The sequence below is a fragment of the Microcaecilia unicolor genome, chromosome 2, assembly GCF_901765095.1.
Source record: "Microcaecilia unicolor chromosome 2, aMicUni1.1, whole genome shotgun sequence".
Classification (NCBI taxonomy): domain Eukaryota; kingdom Metazoa; phylum Chordata; class Amphibia; order Gymnophiona; family Siphonopidae; genus Microcaecilia; species Microcaecilia unicolor.
The window spans coordinates 606,749,314-606,775,132 of NC_044032.1; the positions used below are offsets into that span (position 1 = coordinate 606,749,314).

Genomic DNA, 25,819 nt, shown 5'->3' on the forward strand with positions numbered 1-25,819 from the left:
TAACCCTATACGCTGAAAACTAAGCAATATAGAAAAGTGCAGAAGTCTCTGTATATTGAACCTGCAGAGACTAGTTTTCAAATAAAACATAAGAAACATAACCAAGATTCTCAACGTGTTGTGACCAGTGACTCATCAGTCAACAACTCATATCAGCCTACTCACAAATGAGCACTATTGTTTTGATTTGTGGGAAAAAGCTTGATTTAGACAACAAGGATACTTTTTCTCTTCAGTAAATTCATTTTCCTCAATTTTACTCTCAGCCTTGGTATGTAATAGCTATATATGTTACCTACCAGTGCCTTTGTAATACTTGGTACAATTACCATATTCAATATCTTCTGTCTTAATGTCAAACTGAGGCAAAGCAATTTTCTCCATTTGTACAGGATCACCAGACTGCCAGATAAACCGTAAATCATCCGTTGTATAACCAACTTTAAAAACAAAAAAGTCAGAAGGTTAGCATAGACCAGGAAACAGGAAAAATATCTCTCTATGACTACGTAGTGTAGTTCATAACTTTAAAAAAACTAAGGTAATATTTTATATTTATCTGATAATTTCATTTCCTTGAATCCTGCTAGACCAGCCCATACAGATGGGTTTGTTTCACCCTGACACCAGATGTGAGACAAAACAGCTTTGCAGTGACATCATCACTGCCTATAAGAGCTATGCACTCAGAACACCCACTATCTGTTATCAAAGCAGCACAAACAAAAATGATGAAAAACAGTCCCCAAAATAAAACAAGCTCTACTGCAGTGGTCCTCAATGTTTTTTCAGTTGGGACACATTTGATGGACGATGCTCACATATCTGTCACACTGCATGTATCCTCACGGACCTTTGGTCTGACATAGTATGAAAAATCTTATCAATTAAATGTAAACATTCTCTACATCAAAAAAACCCTATCTCCCCCCACCAAAAACAGGTGCAGATCAGAACTATCACATTTCTCCAAGGAAATTGCCATCCAAAAAAAATCATAAATAAAAATTCTGATTTTCATGCCATCTGAGTAATAGCAACATAAATCTCTTCACTACCAGCCACATCGTGAAATAAAAAAAACCAAAACTGAAAAATCCTACTCAACATACATGTAGCAAACCTACCAAACAACAGTAGTACTAATTGCTATGATTTAAACAGCATGAACATTACCTATGAACAGGTAGCACAACAAATATCCTTCGAGGCCTGGTCCTCTCTGTGCAGGAGCCCAATGAGACTTATGTGCAGAATAACATTACCTTCCAAAGGGCAAGTCCACTCAGAATCCCCCTTCTCTTCTGACTTGGCCAAAACAAGTTAGATTAGAAACCCCTCACAAAAAATATATCATTTAGAGCAGACCTATTCAGTCTTCAGCAAATATATAGTTGTGTCATGGAAGTCAGAAGCAGATGTAACATCATTAGAAAGCAGAAACAAAAAAAGAGCAGAAGAAAAATGCTGACCACTAGGAAGAAGAGAACAGTAAAGAGACCCCCAAGAAATCTCAAGTGGTACACACCGCATTCTTGGAACATTCTGGGGTGAACCAAACCATGTCTACATATATTTTGGGGGTTTGTTAGCCATATTTGTTATCAGAGTTGAAAGCGGTAATTATTTCATCAAACATTCATAATATAAGTTAACTCACTACCACCATATCTATTATAATAATTCAAAATCTGTAGTATTTATTTTTTTGTTTATTTTATTTTTGTTACATTTGTACCTCGCGCTTTCCCACTCATGGCAGGCTCAATGCAGCTTACATGGGGCAATGGAGGGTTAAGTGACTTGCCCAGAGTCACAAGGAGCTGCCTGTGCCTGAAGTGGGAATCGAACTCAGTTCCTCAGGACCAAAGTCCACCACCCTAACCACTAGACTCCTCCACTCCAGATTGCTTACAATCTGGCAGAATAAAATCCTGATACCAGAAAAGAACCTTTTTTTTTAAACTGAAATTATCAAATGTATTACAATAAAATACAAGAAACCTGAAAGTCACAGGCAAATACTAATCTTCATAACTCAAAATTATTCTCGCAACCAAAAAGAATCATCTTCAGAGAGAATCTTCCTGTTAAACTACTGTCTTATCCTGCAAAAATATCTCCAACTGAAATATATCTAAGAAAATGTAACTATTATTATAGGAAATCAAACATTTTGAAGGGAAACTAAAGTAGCTCCCACAGCCAGTATCTTAGTCTTTAAATGTAGGAAAGCTCTTCTTCTCAGTTGGGTTGCCCTTGCAATGTCTAGAAATATCATAATGGTTTGTTCACAAAAAAGTAATTGCTTGGGAAGACTAAGAATTTCGATACATCTAAACTGCCTAGAGAAAAAGCTCCCTCATTATCAACAACTGAGCTTCGAGGTACATAATATGCATTTATCACACTAATTTTTCGGGTGACAAATAACATGTAATATGAAAATATCTTAAATTAGAAGCTCTAGAGACAGCCTCTAATTTTTCCAAATAAAAATAGACAAGCTTTCTTTAACAAATGTTGTTAATGCTACTTGTAATGCAGAACACTGAGTCTCAGTCTTATCCAAAAGTTCACAAACTGTAGAATTTATTATCATGCTCTAATAATTTTGCCGAAGCATCCTCAGAATACTTAACAAAATGAGCAAGATTAGCATGCAAGGAAGTCTCCATATGCATTACTGCATCATTTAAAGTAGCTTCCAACTTACTTGTAAATGAAACAATCAAAATTAACAGGAGACAGCACAGAAACAGGTACAATGTCAGAAGATAACTGAGAAGAGTGAGTAGACACTTCTTCCCTTCTGGCCACTAAGCTGGTCCTGTTCACACAGACCAAAGACTTCCCAAAGTTAGTTAATGGTTGAGAGTGTGAGTTGCGTTCACCCAAAGATAATGAGGTTTCAACCGTTATCATGGAACCAAATCCCATCGAAACAGTCTCATTCACTGTGGCAATATGTTGATCCATTGGACCTTTATTCCATCGGATAAACTTCCCCCAAGCTATTCTTTTTGCTGACTTGTTTTTGCGCTTCACCATTATGAATAGGACAAGGTTCCTAGCTCTTCAACAGGTTCCAAAGATGCATATCCTGCCCCTATGATCCCCCCCCCCCCCCCGGCTGCGTTACACAGTAGGGCTCTGATCTTACACAGCTAGAGGGAAGTTTATCCGATTGAATAAAGGTCCAATGGATCAACATATTGCCACAGTGAATGAGACTGTTGCGATGGAATTTGGTTCCATGATAACGGTTGAAACCTCATTAACTTTGGGTGACTTATACCTGCCTGCAGCAGTGCCTATCTTGTTATAAGGGCAATTTCTAAAACCTGTATCCCTATTTCCAGGGCTCTCTAACACACCTATTTTTTTCAGATTCATAAAGGGGCTTCTGCATCAAAAATCACCATTGCACATTGTAAGAAGGAAGAGGCTGTCCTACTCTGGTTAGGCCCCTAGAGGGCGCTGTACCCCTAAAATGTCCAGGGAGAAGGGCTGGGTGAGTTGCTGAAGGGAGCCAGTAAGGGGAGGTATAGCTGGAGGTCGCTAGGACCGGGGAGAGTCCTGGAGATGGAAACAGGTGCAGCCGGTTATGGGCTGGGTCCTGTTTGGCCATTAACCACTTAGTACCCCGCCTGAGGGAGAGGGGGGAAGGAGGAGGGCTGAGTCCTGTTGAGAGGCTTAACCAGTGTTGCCAGGTGGGCGGTTTTACCGCCCAATTGGGCGGTTTTCCGCGACCCGCCGCGGGAAATTTTTGCCCGCGGCGGGTTGCGGTTTTTTGGGCTGGTTTTTGTGCTTCGGGCGGTTTTTTTAGGTGGCTTTTTCGGCCGCGGTGGGCGGGGTTACTGACGTGGGAGGCGGGGGTTAGTGACGTGGGAGGCGGGGTTAGTGACGTGGGAGGCGGGGTTAGTGACGTAGGAGGCGGGGTTAGAGACGTGGGAGGCGGGGTTAGAGACGGGGAAGGCGGGGTTGATGACGGCGGGGGCGGGGTTGATGACGCGGGGCGGGGGTGTCAGGGGCGGGGTTTGAGTTTGGGCGGGTTTTGGGCTGGATTTTGGGCTCCTTTAGGCTGGAAAAATATTTTCCACCTGGCAACCCTGGGCTTAACCACTGAGTACCCCGCCTGAGGGAGAAGGGGGAAAGGAGAGCTGGCAGCTGAATAAGGGGCTGGTAGCTGAAGCCAGGGAATCCCCATGAGAAGTACTGGCTGTGCCCTTTGGCCTGGTGGTAGAACTGTGAGTGTGTTCCCAAGAAGGAAGCTGGCTGGGGTAAGAAGGCCCTAGAGTGCCAGGAATAAGAACTATGTGTTCCAGGAGGTACTGTGTGTCCAGGAACTGAGTAAAAGGCTGTCTGTTCAGAACAGTGAAGAGGTACTGTGTGTCCCAGGGGAAAAGACTCTGTGTCCGGGGACTCTGTGTCCGGGGACTGCGTGTCCGGGGACTGTATGTCCGGGGACTGAGTTAATACTGAGCCCAAAGGTCTGTGTGAGAGGGCTTAGGGGGAAGAAATCTATGAATGTTGAACTGTGCAAGAAGAAATGTTAAAGGAAGATTGCACTGAGTAGGAAGAAATGAAATGGTTAAGCTGGAAGAACTGTTTAAGCTTATGAAAGTGTTTTAAGCTGAAAGAAGTGTGCCCCAGAGGCTGGAATAAAGATGTGTATGAAAATAGCCTGAAAGGAGAAACCTGACTGTGTTTGCTTTTTGAGAAGCAGGTCACCCTGAGCAGAAAAGGGTGGTAGATTAATTTGCATAAATCTGCATACTGAGAACCAGCTCACCCTGAGTGAAAGAGGGACCTGGGATCTTGAGGTGGGAGCTTCATCATCACAGTAGCCTCATCATTTTCACAACATACATTATCTTTATATCCCTGATTAAATTGTTCTTTCGACCAATGGAGTCTGACTTGCTTATGCACCTCATTTGGAAAATATTCCTCCTTGTTGCAACTATGTTAGCTAAATGAATAAAGTAAGCTTCAAGTTCACTTATAACAAGATAGTTCTCCAAAGTCATCCCAAGGTTTTACCAAAAGTAGAATCCTTCTCTGTTCAGTTCACTTATAACAAGATAGTTCTCCAAAGTCATCCCAAGGTTTTACCAAAAGTAGAATCCTTCTCTGTTCAGACATACTACTCTATTTTTTTTAATTTATATTTTAATAAGACACGATTACAATTTACAAACTTCTCTACAAATATTTGTATGCCAAATTACAGCATTATGCTCCCTTACAGTTTTTGCTTTCCCTTTACAATTCTCACCTAGCAATCTCCTTCCTCCTCCTACTCAGTAACATTCGTATCCAACAAATAAAAATACCCAACAATAAAAACAATAAAAGTGTCAACACCCACACCTCTCTTCTCTACTGCAAAGCATTTTTTACTCTCCTAATATTACTCTTCCACCATTTCTCGAAGGATCCCCATACTTTTCCATCTTTTGTTTCTGTGTCAATTCCCCTCTTGCAGGTAGAGTGCAACGATTTGTAATGAGCCATCTGGTTTCTATCACGCAGTGAGTTATACACTTATCCTCGCCCCCTGTTACTTCTTTCATGGGCTTAATTCAATAAACAATATTCAGAAAGTTTATGGTCCTCCCTGCCACCTTTTCATCATATCTTGAAATTAAAGCCATAAATGCCTGGATATTTTTCCCCTTCAATTCCATCCAACACCTCTACTGTTAGTTATGTAAATCAGTTCTTTTATCCTTATCTCTTTTGGTAGCCAGGATCAGCTCAATAATGGCATAAGCCCAGTCAATTCTGGTTCCCATTTGGCCCAAGTTTTCATGTTGTGCTTGCCTCACCATTTTAGCATTATCCTCAACTGAGTTGCTCTAAAATATTGGGTGCCGCCAAGCCACCTTAAGAACATAAGAAAAGCCATACTGGGTCAAACCAATGGTCCATCAAGCCCAGTATCTTGCTTCCAGAAGTGACCAATCCAGGTCACAACTACCTGGCAGAAACCCAATTAGTAGCAACATTCCATGCTACCAATCCCATCTCAATAAAACTATGGACTGTTCCTCCATGACCTTGTCCAAACCTTTTTTAAACCCAGATATGCGAACCACTGTTATCACATCCTCCGGCAAACAGTTCCACAGTTAACCATTCTTTGAGTGAAAAAATATTTTCTCCTATTTGTTTTAAAAGTATTTCCATGTAATTTCACTGAGTGTCCCATGGTCTTTATACATTTTTAAAGAGTGAAAAATTGATTCACTTCAACCCGTTCTACACCACTTAGGTAGACCTCAATCTCCCCTCACCCATCTCTTTTCCAAGCTGAAGAGCCCTCACCACTTTAGCATTTCCTCATATGGGGGGAGTTCCATCCCCTTTATCATTTTGATTGCTCTTCTTTGAACGTTTACTAATTCCGCTGTATCTTTTTTTAGATAAGATGACTAGAATTGAAAGCAATACTAAATGCAATGTTGCACCATGGAGTGACAGAGACGCAGTATAATAATTTGTCTTATTCTGCATCCCTTTCCAAATTATTCCTAGCATCCCGTTTGCTTTTTTGGCTGCCGTCACATACTGGGCAGAAGGTTTCAATGCATTGTTTTTTTTCTTGAGTGCTGACTCCTAAGGTGGATCCTAGTGTTCAGCAATTGTGATTTGGATTATTCTTACTAATATGCATCACTTTGCATTTGTCCACATTAAATTTCATCTGCCATTTGGATGCCCAGTCTTCCAGTTTCCTGCAATTTTCACAATCTGCATGTGTTTTGACAACTTTGAATAGTTTGTGACACCTGCAAATTTAATCACCTCACTTATCATTCCAATTCCCAGATCATTTATAAATATGTTAAATGGCACCTGTCCCAGTACCAATCCCTGTGGAACTCCACTATTAACCCTCCTCCATTGGAAAAAATGGCCATTTAACCGTACCCACTGTTTTCTGTCTGACAACCAATTCCTAATCCACAGAAGGACTGTGCCTCCTATCCCATGACTTTTTAATTTTCTCAGGAGTCTCTCATGAGGAACTTTATCAAAAGATTTCTGAAAAGCTAGGTATACTACATCAAACGGCTTACCTTTATCCACATGGTTGGCAAGATCTCTCTTGGTTGAACCCATGCTGACTCTGTCCCATTAAACCATGTCTATGTGTTCGTGATTTTATTCTTTATAATAGTTTCCACTGTTTTGCCTGGAACCGAAGGCCTGTAATATCCCGTATCACCTCTGGGCCCCTTTTTTAAAAAATCGGTATTACATTGGCTACCCTCCAAACTTCATGCACTATAGACTATTTTAATGACAGGTTATAGATCGCTAACAGCAGATCAGCAATTTCATGTTTGAGTTCTTTCAGTACCCTGGGATGTATACCATCTGGTCCAGGTGATTTATCACTCTTTAACTTGCCAATTTGGCTCAGTATGTCTTTCAGGTTCACCGAGATTCCTTTCAGTTCCTCCACATTATCACCCTTGAAAACCATTTCTGGTACAGATAGATCTCTTACATCTCTGCAGCAAGTTTTTCTTCATATTCTCTTTTAGCCTTCTCTATCAATGCTTTGCACCTAGCTTGACAGTGTTTCTGTTGCTTCTTATTTTTTTCATTTGGATCCTTTTTTCATTCTTTGAAGAATGTTCTTTTGGCTTTAATAGCCTCTTCCACTTCATCTTTTAACCACGCTGGCTGTCGTTTGCTCTTCTTTCCACCTTTGCTAATATCTTGTTCCCTATTTTTATATAGTATAATCCTCTTTACCCCCCTCCTTCTCCATAAATAGCTAAAAAAAATCTCTCTTTGAACCAATCTCAACACTCCTTTGGATACTCCTAGGCAACAAGTTTATTTTCACACTAGCTACTCTGGGAAATTGGTCTATATTCCACTCTACCGGTTGCAAAGGTTTCCTATAATTATACCCAAACAGAGCCCTCAGTTTCAGTTAAATATTCACTGCCATGTACTTAACAGTTTCTCTTTCCCATCTAAAGGAGAAAACTTCTTTAACAGCTTCTCCCTCTTCCAGGGCTAAATATATGTTTAAAACCTCTGTCTTGACATAATTTATCTTAAAATTGGCATAGTTAAATGAGTTAATATCATCTGTATAAAGTACTATTTTACAAATTATCAGTCTCACTTCTATTCCTTTGATATCTTCATTTGCCTTATTCTTGCCACCAGTGGTTCTAGCATTATGGCAAACAGCAGCAGGGACATTGGGCAACCTTGACTAGTACCACTGTTTAGCAGGAATTTCCAAATATACCACTCGTTTACGCAAATCCAGGACTTTGGTTCAGTGTGCTTTGCCTATAACCATCTACAATAATTGTGTCCAATCCCCGTCTCTTGTAGTGTTGCAAACATGAATAATCAGTGAATATGATCAAACGCATTTTCAGAGTCCAACACCAGTAGCAGTGAGGGCATATTCCTTCTCCTTGCCTATCAAGTGAAAATTTAAAACTTTACTGATATTAAGGAGTTCAAAATGGCCACCGAGTAGGACGGACGTATTGTGGGAGCTCCCGTGAAATTTTCCTAATATAGACTGGGGTAGTTTTCTACCATAGCCATACCTTAAAATGCCGAAGAGAAGGGTGAAAGCCGCTGTCGGAGCTCTCCAGCGACTGGGTACCCCAATTCGAAGTGGCCCGATAGATTCTTTTTTGCAGCGGGCTCAGGACGCTAGTACGCCGGTAGGCGGCTCGCTGTTGTCTCCTGCAGCAGTTGAAGGCATGCAGGGGTCCTTAGAGCTGGAAGTTTCATTGAGCCCCGACGCTCGAACGCCTCCTCCTCCTCCAATGCCTCATGGATCCGCTCCTTCAACATCGGCGTCACCGAATCTAATCCCGGAAGGGGAAGTAGAGGAAGGGAGACCGAGGGCAAGAGAAGAACACGAAGGAGCAGTATCGAACATGTTGGTGAGAACATCAGCGGAGGAATGGAGTATCTCTAGCGGGGTTGGAATTGCCTTACAGCAAACGGAGGTAGGAACCTTTTCACTTGCAGCATTTCAAACTAACCCCCCCCCCCCCCCCCCCCCGAAGTGACACTTGACTGCCTTGGGACTCTCATAGCAGATTTGGGCAAAGCTTTAGTACCCCAGATACAAAAACTTAAACAAGATGTGGATTGTGTAGAAGATAAAGTTAAGCAGTTGAATATACAGGTGGAAAAACAGACCAAGGATATACAACAAATACAAGAAGTGCAAAATACTATGTTAAAAGACTTAGTTAATCTAAGAAGAAAAGCAGAGATTATGGAAAATTTTACTAGAAATAATAATTTGCGGTTTGTAAATTTTCCCTATATGTCCACTATGGCTCCTAAAGAGATGTTAAAAATATACCTAAAAGAGATTTTACAAGTAAATGAGGAGAATATACCTCCTTTTACACAAGTATTCTATCTTCTGTCTGGGAATCAACAACAACAACAGTTTGAAAATCAACCCCTTGATGTTTCTGCCTTATTAGAGATGTCGGATACAGATCAAGTTGTACCTGCCACTTTGGTGGCTACGGTGGTTCTAGCACCAGATAAACTTTGGATATTAAGACTATTTTATAAAAATCGTTGTACACTTTTCAAGGGTTTAAAAATTAATATTTTCCCAGATGTATCGAGGGAAACACAGCTGCGCCGGAAAAAGTTTCTTCAGAAGAAGCAAGAAGTAGTTAACTTGGGAGCAACTTTCTTTCTAAAATTTCCCTGCAAATGTTTAGTCACCTACCAATCCGAAAAATTTGTCTTTTTTGAACCATCCCAACTAGAGTCTTTTATATCTGGAAGGACTGTTGGAACAGTACTTCCAACTAGCAATAACGTTTGATAATGTAATATAGTGACCTATATACTTCTGCCTACTCAGTTTAATTATGTTAATTTGCTTGCTATTTCTTCAACAATTTGTATATTTTGAGCTCCCTTTTGGTGGACTTATATTGGTGAGAGGTAAATCTATGTATATAACAGATTTCTTTGAAATAATGTATCCTCAATATACAATTTTTCCTAAACAAGTTTGTAAACTTGTAATTTGAAAATTAAATAAATAAAAATAAAATAAAAATAAAAGCTTTACTGATATTATCCCTTGCATACTGCCCTAGTATGAAGCCCATGAATCATTTTAGTGACATAGACTGCCAATCTATTTATAAGCAATTTTGCCAGAATTTTAATGTCTAAATTTAAAAGCTATAACAACATTTAGGAGCTGCAGCTTGTGGGGTCTTCCCCCAATTTTTATAACACTACTATGCCTGCTGTCTTCATAGCATCTCCCAGCTTTCAAAACTGAATTACATACCTCCACTAAACACGGGATAACCACTGCTTTTAAAATTTGGCTGTCAGACCAATCTTTTCCAGAGTTTTACCAACTCTTAGTTCTGTAATTGCTCACTCCGCTTCAGCGTTAGCTCTTACTCCAAGAGAGCTGATTCTTCAATTGTTAGCCTATTCAGACCTATCCCCTTTAAACAGTCTGCTATGTATCGTTCCAAATAGTTGGGTTCTGCTCTTTCAGCTTTTGATAAAGCTCCTGAAAGCAATTCTTAATGTCAGCATCCTCTTCAGAGCTTCCCTCTCACATTCTTTATTTTAATACAGCAGTTTTCACCTGTTGTGCCATTGTTAGCTAGAATCCTGCTCGCTCTATTCCCATGTTCATATTTCTCTTTGCCTTACCATACCTAAATAAAAAATTGTTGTGCCCTTTACGCTGTGTGCCTCTTTTCCAAATGTACAGTTCTTTCACTAATGTTCTCCTCCTTCCTGACTTTATGCTTCTTCTGACATTTTGCTAATGATGTCATAACCTCTCTTAACAAATGCCTACGTTCCCTCCCAAAGGATTACAAAATATTCTTCCAGGTCCCTTGTGATCATTTGATAATGTTTAGCCTTTATGTAGTTTCTACCTCTGCCTAGCTGCAAGATTGGTCCATACAAGTGATTCCACCACTGCTTCCCTGTGATGGGGTATATGTCCAGTCACTGAGAGATGAAGACCTCTAGGGGAGCTGTACCAGATGCTGGCCTTATAGAATAACAACCGAAGTTTCAGGTTAGTCCTGCAGTCCCACTTATACAGTTAAGGCAAATACAATGGGCCTACATGGGAGGTTGTAGATTGTAAGGGAAGGTCACATGGGAAGTGTGTGAGGGGGGAGGGAAATAACCCTTCTGGATTCTAGTGATACAATTCTCTGAGTGTGGGAAGTGAGTTAAGAACACTCGGCAACTAAACTGAAGAGACATTAGAATCTCATTTGCATAGTAAGGCAGATATTGACTGATGATAAAACCTGGGAAGGGAGAAAAGGACACTGGTTAGGCCCCTAAAGGGGTAGGGGGAAAGGATATCTGTTTATACTCCAGGACTATAAAGGAACAAAAGATGAGCGATTACTGGGGATTCCGGACTCACCAGAACTGAGAAGGGGGAACCCAAAGACTGAACCTACAGCAGGTGAGCCTAAAGAGTTGGGAGATTGATCTCTCCCTTTTTGAATGTGAGAGACTCTTCTGATGGAGATGGTTGCCAGATGAGTGGCCTGACCTTTTGTTGGAGTACTACAGTGGATGGTGGCCTGACCTTTTACTGTGATACTACTGTAGCGGCAAAGGTTAGGACACTAAATCAGGTCTGGACCTTATTCAAAAATACCACTTTGGAAGCCCAGTCCAGATGAATTTCACATACTTACAAAGGTGGAAAGATTGATTAAAAGGTAGAGTGAAAGAGGCTATTACAGCCAAAAGAATGTCCTTCAAATAATGGAAAAAGGATCCGGATGAAGAAAATAAGAAGCAACATAAGCACTGGCAAGTCAGATGGAAAGCATTAATAAAGAAGGCTAAAAGAGAATTTGAAGAGAAATTTGCTGCAGTAGCTAAAACTCACAGTAACAAGTTTTTCAGGTACATCAGAAGCACAAAGTCTGCGAGGGAATCCATGGGACCGTTAGATCATGAAGGAGCAAAAGAGGCACTCAGGGAGGTCAAGGCCAAATTCTTTGCTTCAGTCTTTACAGAAGAAGATGTAAGAGATCTGCCTGTATCGGAAATGGTTTTCAAGGGTGATGATGTGGAAGAACTGAAAGAACTCTCATTGAACCTGGAAGACGCGCCAAATCGACAAACTAAAAAGTAGTAAATTACCTGGACCAGATGGCATACATCCAAGGGTACTCGAAGAAAAGAATGAAATTGCTGATCTGCTGTTAGTACTATGTAACCTGTCATTAAAATCATTCATAGTGCCTGAAGATTGGAGGGTGGCCAATGTGACACCGATTTTTTAAAAGGGTTCCAGGGGTGATCCAGGAAATTACAGACTGGTAAGCCCAATATCTGTGCTGGGGAAAATAGTGGAACTATTATCCTATGTAATAATTTGCACCTCCAAAATTCCACGTCTGGATGACTGGGTTCGTAACATCCATTCCCACTCATTGCCCCGCCCTCACGTCAAAATGTAATGATGTCAGAGGGCGGAACAATGAGGGGCAAGCGAACGCTGGAGGCGAGATGATGTCAGGAGGAGAGAATTGCAGGACATCGAGGGGAGGGAGGGCAGGGCAGAGGAGAATTGATGGACATGGATGGGATGGGAGGACAGTCATAGGCGCCCCTTATAAGAGGCTGACCTTTCCCTGGCTGCTGCCCTCCCAAACGCAGGGCTGCCTGGCGCAGCAGCGCTGCAGCCAGGCAGCTCTTGGATGGTCCCTCCGCTCCTTCCCGCCCTCAGCTTCCCGATCGACAGCCCTCCTCTCCGTTCCTCCCCCCTTGCGCATGTTTAACCCTTTTACTTTCAGGCGCAGCGACGGCAGTGAAGAGGACAACACAGCGGCTCGCCTCCAGCTTCTCCCTTCCCTCACACAGAATCCCACCTTCTGCGATGATGCATTTCCTGTTTCTGCGAGGGTGGGACACTGTTTGAGGGAATGGAGAAGCTGTGTTGTCCTCTACACTGCCGTCGCTGCGCCTGAAAATAAAAGGGTTAAATGCGCAGGGGGGGGAGGAACGGAGAGAAGGGCTGTCAGGGAGCTGAGGGAGGGCAGGGAGAATCGCTGGGCATGGATGGGAGGGCAGAGGTAGAGAAGAGATCGCTGGACAGGAGAGGAGGGGAGGGAAGGGGGAGAGAAGAGATCGATGGACAGGACAGGAGGGGAGGGCAGGGGAAGAGAAGAGATCGCTGGACAGGACAGGAGGGGAGGGCAGGGGGAGAGAGGAGAAATGCTGGAAATGGATGGAGGGGAGGGGAGGGCAGGGGAGAGAGGAGAATTGCTGGACATGGATGGATGGAGGAGAGGGCAGGGGAGAGAGCAAATTTGCTGGATAAGGATGGAAGGCGGAGAGGGCGGGCAGAATGGAAAGTTGCTGGACATGGATGGATGGAGGAGATGGCAGGGGAGAATAGAGAGTTGCTGGACATGGATGGATGGAGTGGAGGGCAGGGGAAAGAGGAGAATTGCTGGACATGGATTGATGGATGAATGGGGGCAGGGGAGAAAGGAAATTTGCTGGATATGGGTGGATGGAGGAGAGGGCAGGGGAGAGAGGAGAACTGCTGAACATGGATGGATGAATGGAGGGGGCAAGGGAGAATGGAGAGTTGCTGGACATGATTGGATGGAGGGGAGGGAAGTCATGAAAGAGATGCACATGGATGGAGGGGAGGGAAGAGAGGAGAAATGCTGGAGTCTGCGTACTCTTTATCTTTTAAAAAATACTATAAATAAAAATCACAAAAAAAGAAAGATTAAAACAAAAAAACATAGATAAAACAATCTGTATTTCATACCCCTGGAGCATATTACTCATTATACACCCTTCCCAATTATTACTTATCACGACAGACCATTTCTCCTAACTGTTCCCTTAAAAACATAATCACCATTACATGATAACCTTGCTAGCGCCCACTTCATCTGTGTGAGAAACGGGCCTTTTTTTACTAGTAAAGAATAAAATTACAGATCACATAGACAAACATGGTTTCATGGGACAGAGACAGCCTGGGTTCAGGCAATGGAAGTCTTGCTTCACCAATTTGCTTGAATAAAGATGTGGATAAAGGTGAGCCCGTTGATGTAGTGTATCTAGATTTTCAGAAAGCTTTTGATAAAGTTCATCATGAGAGACTCCTGAGAAAATTCAAGTGTCATGAGATATGAGGCAATGTTTTGTTGTGGATTAGGAACTGGTTAGTGGATAGAAAATAGGTAGAATTAGAGAATGACACGGGGACCCGCAGTAACCATGGGGATGGAGACAGGGAGAGAGCCTATGGGAACGGGTTGAGAACAGATCCCATAGAGACGGGGCGGGGGACAAATTCTGTCCCCGTGTCATCTTCTACTTTGATGCCTGTTAATGAACTGGAATGTTAGTTATGCTTCAGTGATGCAGACACCATATTTTGATTTTTTGGAAAAACAAGCACACATGTTGGCCACAACTAGAAAAATTGCATTGGAGATCCTGTACATCCTGCTACCAGCACCTCTTCTAAGAAGACATCTTCATTTGCAGGAAGGACTATGGAAGACGGCGAGCAAGACTGAATCATGAGATTTTTGATGATTTCTTATTCATCCACAGATTTAAATAGTCATAACAGTGCTTCATAGGCATATTTCTCCCCTCTAGGACATACAGAACGGGTTGTATTTTGTACCCCTGGACATTTTAACAGGGTGATTTGAATTCCTTGGGGTAGTAGAAATTAGCTATTGTTGGGGTTGGAAGGTAGAGGGTGGTGATGAGAAAGGTTATTATAGCTGCTTGCTATTGTTATTGTTTTATATTTGTAATTTATACACAACAGTTGCACAGCATATTGTTCTCTTTTATACTTTAATAAAAAGATTTAAATATAAAATCATAATTGTTCAAGGCTTCTACAGAGCCCACAGGGACGGGGAGGAGATGGGGACAGAACCTGCGGGGATAGGGCAAGGACAGAGACAGGGCCTGTGGGGACAGTGCAGGGACGAAGACAGAACCCACGGGGACGGGGCAGGGATGGGGACAAACTTCCAAATGGCGGATGAAATTTAATGTGGACAAATGCAAAGTGATGCACATTTGAAAGAATAATCCGAATCATAGTTATCTGATGCTAGGGTCCAACTTGGGAGTCAGCAGCCCGGAAAGGTAAAGGGACTTGATATACCACCCTTTCTGTGGTTTTTGCAACTACATTCAAAGTTGTTTACATAATACTAGTAAAAAAGCCCCATTTCTGATGCAAATGAAACGGGGGGGGGGGGGGGGGGGGCTAGCAAGGTTTTCTTCAGAGTGTGCATGTGGGAGTGTGTGTCCCTGCCCTCTGCCCTCTCTCCCTCCCCCTCCCCCCTTGGAGTCCAGTCCTTCAGTGTTAAGTTTCCTGCTGTTCTGTGTTTGTGTTACAAAGAGAGTGAGGGCATCTTTCTCCCCTCCCCCTCTGAGTCCTTCACTGTTACAGAGAGAGGGATTTCGTGCTGTGCTGTTTTCCTTCACTCATGGGGAAACCGGATATCTCTGGCGCTTCACACTTCCGGCTGGAGGCTTCATAGAACGTTGGTCTTGCCTTTTATATATATAGATATACAGGTACTTATTTGTACCTGGGGCAGTGGAGGGTTAAGTGACTTGCCCAGAGTCACAAGGAGCTGCAGTGGGAATCAAACCTAGTTCCCTAGGGCAAAGTCTGCTGCACTAACCACTAGGCTACTCCTCAAAGATCTAGGTGTCATTGTAGATAATATGTAGATAATAGGCTGAAATCTTCTGCTCAATGTGCGGTGGTGGCCAAAAAAGCAAACAGGATGCTAGGAATTATTAGGAAATGGATGGTGAATAAGACTAAAAATACTATAATACCTCTGTATCACTCCATGTGCAACCTCACCTTGAGTATTGCGTTCCGTTCCAGACACTGTACCTCAAAAAAGATATAGCAGAATTAGAAAAGGTTCAAAGAAGAGCAACCAAAATGATAAAGGGGATGGAACTCCTCTCATATGAAGAAAGGCTGAAGAGGTTAGGGCTCTTCAGCCTGGAAAAGAGATGGATGAAGGGAGATATGATTGAGGTCTACAAAATCCTGAGTGCTGTAGAATGAGTAGAAGTAAATCGATTTTTTTTTTAACTCGTTCCAAGACTAGAGGACACTCAAAAAAGATACATGCAAATAACTTTAAAACAAATAGGAGGAAATATTTTTCACTCAGCGAATAGTTAAGATCTGGAACTCTTTGCCAGAGGATGTAGTAACTGTGGTTAGCGAATCTGAGTTTAAAAAAGGTTTGGACAAGTTCCTGGAGGAAAAGTCTATAGTCTACTATTGAGACAGACATGGGGAAGTCACTGCATGCCCTGAGATCGGAAGAATGGAATGTTGCTACTATCTGGGTTCCTACCAGGTACTTGTGACCTGGATTGGCCACTGTTGGAAACAATACTGGACTAGATGGACCACTGGTCAGACCCAGTATAGCTACTCTTTATTTTTTGTCTATTAGATTGTAAGCTCTTTGAGCAGGGACTGTCTTTCTTCTATGTTTGTGCAGCGCTGCGTATGCCTTGTAGCACTATAGAAATGCTAAATAGTAGTAGTAGTAATGTTCTTAAGTAAAACAGTGAACCCTGAATCGCATTCTGATCGAAGGAGCGAAGCGGGATGACAACGGTTGACACTCCCCAAGGCCATGATTAAAAGGACTCTCCAGTAAGATTAAATCAGTCTGTGAATAGGATTTATGTACAGACAAGTGAAAAAGGTATATTTTCTCGCATTCCCTTGTCTCTACTTCCATGTGTCAAGTAAAAACCTCTGTATAAACTTTCTTCACTTTTACTCTGTAGCGTCCCAATTCAGTTCCTGGATTCCCTGTATTATCTACTTTAAGATTCAAGTCAAATTGAAGTATCCTCCAACTATTAGAACTTCCTCCCCTTGATCCCTCAAGTTGAGCTCCCTGTCTTAAAAAGAAAACTGCTCGTGACTCAAATTTAGAGTTTAAGTTTACTACAAAATTTGATATACCGCCTTAGAGAGACCTGTCAAAGAACAGAATTATAAGAGTAGACAGGAAAGGAGAAAAAGTAAAAGACAGCTAACCAAAGGATATGTAAGGGAGTGAGAAAGGTAGGAGAGAAGAAATCAATGCTGATACATTCATACGGAAGGGTATTTAAGAAAAAATGTCCAACACAGAATATGGGTATCTCAGTCAATATGTCATAAATTGACGTCCATCTTGCATGCATTTTAGATTAGGATACAACGCAGGGACCTTGAAAGGGAATGAGGCAAAAAATACTGTGACAAAAATAGGAAGTCGACATACAGAGGAAAAATAGGAAGGCCAGGGACACCAGTGCCGGAAAGGGTATTTGAAGCAGGTGAGTCAGAGAAACTAAACAAATTCTCTGTAAACTTGGAGGATGTAATGGGTCAGTTCTGCAAACTGAAGAGTAGTAAATCACCAGGACCGGATGGTAGTAGTAATATGCAATCTATCTCTAGAATCGGGTGTGGTACCGGAAGACTGGAGGGTAGCCAATGTTACGCCGATTTTTAAAAAAGGTTCTACAGGAGATCTGGGAAATTATAGACCAGTGAGTCTGAAGTCACTACTGGGCAAAATGGCAGAGGCTATTATTAAGAATAAAATTAAAGAGCACATACAAAAACATGGGCTGATGAGACAAAGTCAGCACGGATTTAGTGAAGGGAACTCTTGCCTCACCAATCTACTGCATTTTTTTGAGGGGGTGAACAAACATGTGGACAATGGGGAGCCAGTGGATATTGTGTATCTGGATTGTCAGAAGGCATTTCACAAAGTGCCTCATGAAAGATTCCAGAGGAAACTGGAGAGTCATGGGATCGGAGGTAGGGTATTACTATGGATTAAGAGCTGGTTGAAAGATACGAAGCAGAGAGTAGGATTGAATGGTCAGTATTCTCAATGGAGAAGGGTAGTTAGTGGGGTCCCTCAGGGGTCTGTGCTGGGACCGCTGCTTTTTAACATATTTATAAATGACCTAGAGATGGGAGTAACTAGTGAGGTAATTAAATTCGCAGAAGACACAACATTATTCAGGGTCGTCAAGTCGCAGGAGGAGTGTGAAAGATTACAGGAGGACCTCGTGAGACTGGGGGATTGGGCGTCCAAGTGGCAGATGAAGTTCAATGCTGACAAGTGCAAAGTGATGCATGTGGGTAAGAGGAACCCGAATTACAGCTATGTCATGCAAGGTTCCGCGTTAGGAGTCACAGAACTAGAAAGAGATCTGGGAGTCATCGTTAATAAGACGTTGAAAACTTCTGCTCAATGTGCTGCGGCGGCTAAGAAAGCGCACAGAATGTTGATCATGATTAGGAAAGGGATGGAAAACAAACACAAGGATGTTATAATGCCGCTGTATCGCTCCATGGTGCGACCGCATCTCAAATATTGTGTCCAATTCTGGTCGCCGCATCTCAAAACAGATATAAAAGAATGGGAGAAGGTGCAGAGAAGGGCGATGAAAATGATAAAAGGGATGGAACGACTTCCCTATGAAGAAAGGCTAAGAAGGTTAGGGCTCTTTTGCTTGGAGAAAAGGCGGCTGAGGGGTGATACGATAGAAGTCTACAAGATAATGAGCGGAGTAGAGCGGACAGATGTGAAGCGTTTGTTTACACTTTCAAACAATAATAGAACCAGGGGACACAAGATGAAGCTAGAATATGGTAGATTTAAAACAAATAGGAGAAGGTTTTCTTTACTCAGCGTGTAGTTGGACTCGAACTCGTTGCCGGAGAATGTAGTGACAGCAGCTGGCCTTACGGAGTTTAAGGGGGCTTTGGACAGATTCCTGAAGGGAAAGTCCACTGATCATTATTTATAAAAAAAATAAATAAAAAGGGGGGGGGGAGGGAAAAATTATTATTTTCTTTTTTTAGGGGGGGGGGGGTTGCCAGGTTCTTGAAGCCTGGATTGGCTGCTGTCGCAGACAGGATGCTGGGCTTGATGGACCTTTGGTCTTTTCCCAGTATGGCGGTGCTTATTTGCTTATGTACTAAAAGAAGAATCTTGTTAGTAACTTTAAAGGACGCCGGTAACCAATGTTCTGAACGAAGCAGAGGTGTAATATGGTCAAATAGTCTGGCCCCACTAAGCAGACAATCCACCGCATTCTGTACCAGCTAAAGTTTGCAGATGTCTCTTTGCCTCAGGCCCTGGAACAGAGCATTACCTTCATCTCTTTATCTTAGCCTCTAAAATTACATGGTGCCTCTTCTTATTCCACATTTCCTTCAAGACTTCTAACTTTTGCATCTAATACCAATCAGAATTGCCGCTCTCCCTTCTCTATGATCTTTACAATGTGCAGCCAGATGTTTATGGAGTAATGTTCATCTAAACAATTTATCAACATTCAACTTCTTCATTTCAACACTCTCATTCTTTTCAATTTAGAGTTTATGACCTTCACATTTCAATACATAAAATTTCAACATGTTACAAGCTGGCCCTTCTAATTCTCCCCACCTCCGCACACACGTACTACTCCGCACTAACAATAAGTTTGAGTACCCTGACTTCACTTCACGCCCCACACATTCTCTCCCCCTAAACCACAAGTGCTCTTAATACCTTCTCATTGCTGTCTCTTCATCCTGTCTTCCAACTCAGCATCTTGGTTTTGTCACACTCTGCCACTGACCAAGTCTACTCTATAGTGCCTCCATCCCCTGTTCCTTCACTCACAATGTTTTGGTGTGGTAGAGGGGAGGGGAGCAATGTTTCCTTCACAGTTTTGGCACCACTGGTGACTTCAGTCCCCATGAGTGCTAACCCAAATGGAAAAAGCCACCAGTAATATACTTTGTCCTTTTGCAGCTGACTCGATCTCCTTAAACACCACTTTTCTTCTGAAGCGTGTGCGAGGATAAATTTCATTAGATATAAACTTTATTCCATCCCGATCTAGGCATCAGGTTGATCTAATTCTACTAGTTATTAATTCCTCGATCTCATATTCCTGCAGGCAAATTACTATGCCCCGGGGAGATTTGTTTTTGGTTTGCCTACCACTCTGTGGGCTCTGTCCAGCTTAAGGCTCGCCCCTCCATTGGGTGTTCTTCAGAGACCAGTAGACACCCAGCACTACACCCAGCACTACATTCTTATAATTTACATAGGCCTCAATTTCAGGCATGCCCCTAATACTCAAACTTCTCTAACATGCAATTATTTACCTCCTCCATCTCTAACTTTCAACTGATCTGTAGCCAGCTCTACATCTTGTGCTTCATTTTTTGCCGCCACCTCCTTTAACATGCTTGCCCAAATCCACCATCTCTGCTCCTATTTACCACCTAGTGTCCAAGAGCTCAGTTTTTATGCCACCACCTTATGTTTACTTTTTGGAATCAGCCTTTAAAGTCAGCTCTTATGAGGCATTTCTCTGCTGTGGAAGGAAAATCTTGACTACCATCGCTTTCCTATGATACTGTAACACTTGCGGATCTGCCCACCATCATCTTTTGGCCCTCGCAACTCTGTTCCTTCCCAGCAGCAAGTGCATATTCTTTAAGACTGACTACTTTCCAGTGGTATGCCATTCTTTGATTTTGCTCAGTGTGCACTCTCCACTTGATGACATTTCATTTTCTATATTTTCACACATGGCTCTGGTAAATGTAATATTTTATGGGACGATGGAGCGGAACTCTCCTCTCAAGCATCCACACCACAAAGTGATATCATTTCGTCTTCAGTACTTCCTATTTTCTACCCAAAGCCTCATCAGAATCCACATGAGAAAGCCGTCCATAATTGGGCCTATAAACAGACTCTTGCTTATCTCAATAGACCTGAATCCATCAGAAAGTCCCCAACGGATTAGGCAAGTGAGTCACCAAAATAGTTTTACTAAACGGATTGGTAACATGCTTCCAATTCTGTTATAAGCAACTAGGTGTTCCTCTCACAACTGAAGTATAATTTTATCAAATTAGAGCTACTGCAGCTCTTCTAAAATTTATTTCAATAAATACCATTTGTAAAGCACTCTATACCTTTAACTTCACATTACTGCTTGAACCAGACCACAATAAGAATTTGACTGTGTAATGATGCAACTCAGTGTTTTTAGATAAGGGCTGATCCACAAAAGGACAAATACATAAACAAAATGAGCAACCCTGTGCTTGTGAATTATCCACTTGTATGCCTGACTCAATCCTAATTGGTGACAGAAAAAAACTAGAGCTGAACCGAATATCTGTATTTGATTCAATTCGGTTCCTAATAGTGATCTGAATACATTATTTGTATTTGGCCAAATACTGATTTAAAAATCTAATACGAATAATCCAGGGCTCTGCTATGCTAAATCCTACTAAAATAAACACTTGATCTGTCATTTCACATTGCTTTTTTATTATTTGTTATGTTAAAGCTCAATGTCCATCATCAGTATTCGTATATGGCCAAATAATATTTTTCATTATTTGTATTTGGCTGAATAGTAAAATATGCTATTCGGTACAGCTCTAGAAAAACCATTGTTGCTCACCGGTAACCATATGTTTTCCTATAAACAGAAAGTCTGGCCAGGCACATAATCCCTCCCACCTCCAACACTCATCCTTGAGCAACAGAAATGAGAAGAGGACTCTCTAGAAGAGCTGTGACACTGCACACTTGTGTGCCTGATTAATCCTGCTGTCTACAGAAAATATCATCTTTTACAGGTGAGCAATAACATTTTACCTACAGATGTTACTGTACAAAGAGGGGCATTTTCGATATGACGTCCAAGTCCGACTTCGGACGTTTTGCAAAAAACATCTAAAATCTGAATAGGAAAGAAGGTCATTTTCAAAAAAGAAAAACGTCTACCTTTTTTTTCCAAAATACTGTTTGGAACAAAACGCAAAAACATCAAGCCATTTGGATGTAGGAGGAGCCAGCATTTTTAGTAGACTGGTGCCCCACACTTCCCAGGAAAGCATTAGGGCACCATAGGGGGCAGTGCAGTGGACTTTATAAAATGCTCCCAGGTACACATCTCACCATTGCTCCCTTATCTTGTCTGCTAAGCCCACCCAAAACCCAGTACTTCCAACTGTACACCACTACCATAGCCCTTACGGGTGAAGGGGTCACCTATATGTGGGTACAGTGGGTTTCTGGTGAGTTTTGGAGGGCTCACAGTTTCCTTCACAAGTGTAACAGGTAGGGAGAGGTATGGGCCTGGGTCCATCTGTCTGACGTGCTCTGAACCCACCACTAGACTATTCCAGGGGCCTGCATGCTGTTCTAATGGACCTGAGTATAACATCTGAGGTTGGCATAGAGGCTGGCAAGTAATATTTTTAATCACATTTTGGGGGGATGGGAGGGAGTTAGTGACCACTGGGGGAGTAAGGGGAAGTCACCCCTGATTCCCTCCAGTAGTCATTTAGGGCACCTTTTTGTGCCTTATTCATTATAAAAGCAGGTCTCGTTCAAAATGTCTTAGTGTTAGTCTTGGACGGTTTTGTTCTGTTCCATTATGGCTGATAAACGTCTAAGTGTTAGGAACGCCCAAATCCCATCCTTAACACACCCCTGACACACACGCCCCCTTGTGATTTGAACACACTTCTGATGAACGTCATAGAAAAACGTCTAAAAATTGGTTTTGAAAATATTGATTTCGACGTTTTTGTGAGAAAAACGTCCAAATGCAGATTTATGCCACTTTTTGGATGTTTCTCTCTTTTGAAAATGGGCCCAAACGTTAACTATACTTTCTTGCAGTGTTTATTAAATAACTTCCTGTGTTATAATTAAGTGTTTTGCACTGAAACATCTACACTACTATCTACTTCATTAATTTTTTTTGGCAATAAATCATGCACATTATCATCTACCTCATTTAGAATGGTTTTCAGTACATGTGTTAACAGCTGATGTAAGCACAATTTGGTACATTGGTCCCTCTGTTGTAATTTGTGATCTAACTTCTTGGCCACCTATTTTTTTTCAAGTGTGCTTCTCCTCCAGCTCCATCTCCTCCAAAACAAATCCCCCTGTAACTGACCTCTCTCTAAGAATTTTTGGATTTATTAATGTGATGTCTTTAGGATTTCAGAGGAGGAAGATTGACTAATAACAAATGGCTGTCAGACAAAAAAGGGCCACTTCACTATCTGGCATGGAAGTTTAAGGGTCTCAATAATTCTTATACCTATAAAATTGCAGAAAATAACATATACAGAGTAATCTATATGTGTAAAAACTGGTTTACATACAGCTCTCCAGTTGCATCTTACAGCGTTGAGTGTCCATAGGAAACAAAGTCAAATCCAAAGGGCAAGATAGGGTAATAGACAACCTGAAATTTCAAGCACAAGATTTGCAAAATGAAAATGATTTATCTTATCTACTGCAGCAAATAAACAAAATTAACAAGCATAATAACGGGTACCTCATACTGACTAGCACATCTCCATCTCGAAATATAAACAAAAGAATATTTTCTTGGGTAACATCATGGAAATTGGCACTCTTTTCATTTGCAAAAAACAAGTCAGGCTTCCAAAGACATTTAAACATTGTGGGATCCACTGTCAATGCATCTGAACCTTTAAAATCAGTAGGAAGTTTAAGTCTTGGGTCATTCCATCTCTGTCTTAAGAAGATGTTGACTCTGTAATCCTGGTAAGAAATTAACGTCACATTAGTTATCTGTACGTATGAAATCATAAATACAGTACACATTAAAACTATTAAGACTGCCAAACTCTTAAGAAAAAGATATTTTATTTTGTTGAATTTACTACTTCCTTTATTGCCCTCAATATGTTATGAAATAAACATCCAATGATTTATCAAAAATGCAAACACCTCATATAAAACAGAAATAGATCCTTCTTTCCTTCTATCCTTTTGGAAGGAGATCAGAGACAAAAAAAGCTGACCACTGAGAATTTCCTAGAGGCCTTGGACTATCCGCATATAGATGAAAAGACAACAGTGGCAGAACAAGTTGGCTAAGTGTGTATTCCAGATGTCAAGACCTTAGAGAAAACAGCACCACTAAAAAAGGTTTTATGCCCCACTCACAAACGCTCTTTATTTATTTGTTACATTTGTACCCCACATTTTCCCACCTATTTGCAGGCTTTCTTGGTTTTCTCCAGAACTTCGGATCCTTAAACGTGAAGGAAGAAAACTGGAAAGGAGATAGCACAAATCTCACCTGGATGAAGACAGGCTAAACTGCAGGAAGCACATGGCAAAGTACCGCCAAGCCTTAAGAGCAACCAAAAAACAGTATTTCTCTCAAAGCATTGCACAGGCTGCCAATTCCACCAAGCAGCTGTTCAGTATAGTAAACAGCCTACTGCAACCCCCACAACAAAACCAGACTGCCCAGTCTAAACTGAAATGCAATGATTTTGCTGCATACTTTGCCAACAAAATTAAAAGTTTCCACCAGGATTTACAGGCAATCCCACCCAGTGCCCAACCATTAAACCAGGGGTGCACAAACTCGCCCCCACCTAACAGAGACAGATGGAACACTTTTAACCTAATGACAGAGGAGAGCCTTGACAAAATCCTAAGAGACCTTCGGCCAACTACCTGCTCCCTCGATCCCTGCCCATCAAAGAGAGTGCAGCAGGCAAGTATGGGCCTTATAGAAGGCGCCACAAAAATTGTGAACACCTCGCTTTCTAATGGGCAACTAACAACAGCATTAAAAAGGGCCGTGGTTCGCCCTCTGCTGAAGAAAAACAACCTTGACCAGGACAAACTTGAAAGTTACAGGCTAGTATCCAACATCCCGTTTCTAGGGAAACTTATAGAACAAGCTGTCTGTGTTCAACTTAATTAATGGCTAGAAAAGAGTAACTGGCTAGATCCATGTCAATCTGGATTCAGACCTGGTTATGGAACAGAAACGGTCCTCGTATCCCTGCTAAATGATCTTCACAGAAACCGAGATAAGGGATTTGCCTCGATGTTAGTACTGCTAGATTTCTCAGCAGCTTTTGACACTGTGGATCATGATATCTTGCTAGCACGACTGACAGAAACAGGTATCAATGGAACAGTACTTGCCTGGTTCAGATCCTATCAGACAGGCAACAATCCATAATGATTGGCAAAAACTCATCACCACCATGGACACTTACCTGCGGGGTACCACAAGGATCAACACTGTCACCTATTCTATATCTACCTCAAGCCACTAGCTGAGCTGATTCGGTCAATGGACACTCAATTCTACATCTATGCGGATGATGTGCAGCTACTCATACCCATTGAACCTGACTTACCTATAGCCTTGAATAAACTGATCATTTGTCTAACATCAATTCAAGAATGGGCTAAACACAAAAAACTTTGCCTGAACCCAAGTAAAACCGAGCTTCTCTGGGTCCCTAACACAAGTGGATACATACCTGACATCAAAATCCCTTTTGGGAATATGAACTCCCCCTCAAATCACAAGTCATGAACCTTGGAATACAGTTAGATTCAACATTTACTCTGATTCCCCAAATCCAAGCAACCTTCAAGAGCTGCTTCTACTATTTGCGACAGCTACGCTGCCTCTCTCCTTACATCGAGAAGGTAAATCTTATCCCAGTTATGCATGCCATGGTAACACCAAGACTGGATTACTGCAATGCACTATACAATGGTCTGACTACAAAGGGCCTGCACCAGCTCCAGTTGATTCAGAATGCAGCAGCAAGACTCATAGAAGGTTGCAAGCGACATGACCACATCACACCATTTTT

At 41.8% G+C, this 25,819-nt stretch overlaps 1 protein-coding gene across 2 annotated transcripts in view; it reads right to left on the reverse strand.

The window, feature by feature from the left end:
- The window catches only part of GLRB (glycine receptor beta), a 205,677-nt gene that overhangs the window by 73,745 nt on the left and 106,113 nt on the right, over positions 1–25,819 (reverse strand). For both annotated transcript variants that reach the window (XM_030192686.1, XM_030192685.1), the window contains exons 5-7: positions 23,494–23,723; positions 23,318–23,400; positions 300–440 (exon numbers count right to left, since the gene is read on the reverse strand). In XM_030192686.1, coding sequence (XP_030048546.1) covers positions 300–440; positions 23,318–23,400; positions 23,494–23,723 — 454 coding nt within the window. The remainder of the gene's footprint in view (positions 1–299; positions 441–23,317; positions 23,401–23,493; positions 23,724–25,819) is intronic.